The sequence below is a fragment of the Nansenia antarctica genome (assembly GCF_963989245.1).
Source record: "Nansenia antarctica genome assembly, chromosome: 2".
In the NCBI taxonomy this organism is placed as follows: Eukaryota; Metazoa; Chordata; class Actinopteri; order Argentiniformes; family Microstomatidae; genus Nansenia; species Nansenia antarctica.
In genome coordinates this window covers 30578885-30582283 of record NC_137675.1, presented here as the reverse complement: position 1 = coordinate 30582283, position 3399 = coordinate 30578885, and the positions used below count along the sequence as shown (strand labels likewise).

The following is a 3399-nucleotide window of genomic DNA, read 5'->3' as shown; positions in this document are numbered from 1 at the left end:
TACCCCAAAATAATTAATTTTATATGACGTGTAGGTCTGCATCTGTATGAAAACTGTTAATTTGGAAACATTTGGTTAACTTAAACCGAAACTCAGCCAGTATAACCCAACCACACAGGGGCTTTTAGAGATTCATAAGGTGGGTGTCAGTAAGATGACTGGTCCAACGTATTTGTGCTGCTCCCTGATTGGGACAGCGATTATGTTCAAGAAGAAAGGTCATTACACGTTTTGATTATTATTAAAACTAAACATGATAATGTTCGCCTTTGAAATGTGTTCAGTATTGGTGCCACTCAGTTTTCCTGGCCGAGAGCTCGTTCTTTTGCTGTCGAAATGCAAAGATCTGGTTGGAGATTTGGCACCAGCACCGGCCCTCAAACTGCCTTGGTGGAAGGGGTAATAAAGACCTCCTCCCCCCGCTTGGATGTGTTGCTTTCGATAAAGGTGTCTGCTAAATGTCTACAATGAAAACATGTAAATGTACAGCATCACAAAACACCAAATCTGTTATTAAAACACAAAAAGACACGCGCTGCCAACCAACTAGCCTATGTGGTCTGGTCGATTGGTCCAAGTCGGCATCCGATTTAATGTTCAGACCTTTCTTTTGAAAAATTTAAAAACATTTCAGTGTTGTTAGTCAATTAAAATAGCTTGTTTTGCGAGCCTGCTACTAATGTAAAGTTGTGTTATAGCCTATGTAATTAGGTAAGCGGGGATTACTCACCAAATCTATTGCGTTGCAGTATGTTGGCTTGAGTGAGTTTGTGTTGTGATTTTCAACAACATTTAAATGGCTCTCCATGTTTCAAAATAAAAGTCATTTTGAACATTTTGTTTAGCCTAGTTGCTGCCATGTGGACCAAACCACTAGACCATGGCACAAACTCAATTTCAGTGCGGATGTTTATTTGCAAAACATTTAATCAAGAACAACACGTTTGTTCTGCAGAAATATATATTTTAATAAATATAAAACATATATATAGAGATACATAAATAAATAAATAAATAAATAGATAGATATCGCACAGTAGTCAACATTATCATAAAAATATGATCAAATTTAAAAGATGGACAAAATGGCCATCATGACTTTGGTTCTATGTCCTGGTCCAGATGGTGTTGGTTCTATGTCCTGGTCCAGATGGTGTTGGTTCTATGTCCTGGTCCAGACGAGGCTGTCAGAGTGGTGCTGCAGGATGGACTGGAGGGTGAGCAGCACCTCCTTCCTCGCCACCTCCCACGCGCAGTAGCTATAGTTCTGTAGAGAGAGAGAGAGAGAGAGAGAGAGAGAGAGAGAGGGGGGGGGGAGAGAGAGAGAGAGAGCAGGGGGGAGAGAGAGAGGGAGAGAGAGAGGGAGAGAGAGAGGGAGAGAGAGAGGGAGAGAGAGAGAGAGAGAGAGAGAGAGAGAGAGAGAGAGAGAGAGAGAGAGAGAGAGAGAGAGAGAGAGAGAGAGAGAGAGGGGAGAGAGAGAGACAGACACAGATAATTCGTATATATACGAATATACATTTTATTAGTATTTAATGTTATTTTATTTCATGTTCTCAGTTAGAGCTTACCTTCTCTTTTAAAACAGCCTCGATGTTCTGGAAGTACGTCTTCAGCGCATGCGCTCTGACGGAGTCATCAGTCCCACGCGCTCCGCTCATCATCTGAAATAGTCACGAGATCTCAGTCACACACATATATATATATATATATATAAATTATATTATATTATATGTATACATCTCTCACGTCTCTGACACTTAAACAACGACGCCATGTCGCTTGTTACAACAACACACATTAACAATGGTCCAGGATTAAAAACTCAATAATGCCTTCTATCTTGTATCCAAACGAAGCCATCTCAATTGTTATAGTTGATTTGAATTACGATATTTGACACATTAGAAATACACATAGTTTACAAATACAACAAAACACACATTCAACTAACTAACTACCTAACTAATAACTGACAAATAACTAACTAACAACTAACTAATAACTAACTAACTAACTAACTAACCCTATCCCCACTTTACATCCCATAAAAATCCCATAACTGGTGACTCACACATCTGCTCTCTTCGACCTGCCGGTACACAATGTTCTGGAAGTCGTCGAGCTTCTGCTGGTCCCACTCGGTTGGCAGGTGGTCGGCTGCTCCCAGCAGAGAGTCGATGCTGCTCAGACTCTCATAGACCACCTTCCCGACGTCCCGCTGGAGGAGAGAGGACGTGATGACGAGGCCTCAGGCCTACTGAAGCATTCAATCCAACACGCAGCGCAGAGCGACTCTACCGTCCTGAGACTGTTGCTGTTGTTATTATTATTATTATTATTATTATTATTATTATTATTATTATTATTATTATCATTATTATTATTATTAGTAGTAGTATTGTTATTATTGTTATTGTTGTTGTTATTATTATTATTATTATTATTATTATTATATAGCCTAATAATAATAATAACAATAATAAAAATCATCATCATCATCATCATCATAATCAGTAGCATTGTATTCAAAGCCACTAATTTCATGGAGAGAAATGAAATAAAAAGAAATAAAAAGTAAGACAAAAGCACAATCAGTAAAACAACAATAAAAATAGTTGAAGATTAAAAGCCAGTTTAAAAGATGAGTTTTGAACGATTGTTTTATAATGTAATAATAACACTTACCTGCGGCGCGGCAGAGGTAGCGAAAGACGCGGCGGGGAACGCGATGACGACATTATCCTGCAGGCACCGCGCGGGGAAGTTTCCCCCCTGAAAGAACAGTCAGAATAAGTTACTCAGCATCACAAACATCACCGGGAGTGAAAGCTTCTTCTTCTTCAGGTTGAAGTCCAGCAGACTGACCATGTCTCTGAGGAGGGTGTGGCTCATCTGCACGAGGTGCCCTTGGAGTTGACAAGGCGCGGGTGCGGCGCCAACCTGCGCGAGGCAGAGGAGGAAGGCGCACGTCCAAGCAGCGGTACCGTGAGAGACCATGGTCGTTTATCTGGAGACAAGATCTACAACAGAGAGACGTGGTTGGTTCAATAAAAGCTCTGATTCCCTCATTTAAGCCTCAAGCAGCAGCGATCCAATGGATTCCTATCGACTCACCTGTTTGGAGCGTATCGTATGGGATCGTCTTCTGAGGTGAATGTGTCTCCTGCTCCCATCACTGCGGTTTAAATAGGCAGGATTCATGAATGTATAAAAAGTGAAAATGGGAGCGAAATTAAAATGAATGAATTTGGGAAGTTTTGGGCAAGCTCAAACCGCAAGGCAGGATTTCCGTTTTTCAAATCCCCCTAGTTCCCCCTCTTGTGGAATGGTAACGGAAGACGGGACGAGGCCTTCACGTCGCAGGTGGCATGAAGAAGCTTCATGGTGTGTGTGTGTGTG

General features: G+C 41.1%; 1 protein-coding gene across 1 annotated transcript; it reads right to left on the bottom strand.

Moving 5' to 3' along the window:
• Positions 1–1162: 1162 nt before the first annotated feature.
• Positions 1163–2997, bottom strand: LOC308150106 (interferon alpha-2-like; the record flags this gene model as incomplete). Its single annotated transcript, XM_080522971.1, has 5 exons — positions 1163–1267; positions 1569–1661; positions 2072–2218; positions 2686–2772; positions 2818–2997. The coding sequence occupies 5 exons, from the start codon at positions 2995–2997 to the stop codon at positions 1163–1165; spliced, it is 612 nt and encodes a 203-aa protein (XP_080379097.1).
• Positions 2998–3399: the final 402 nt, after the last annotated feature.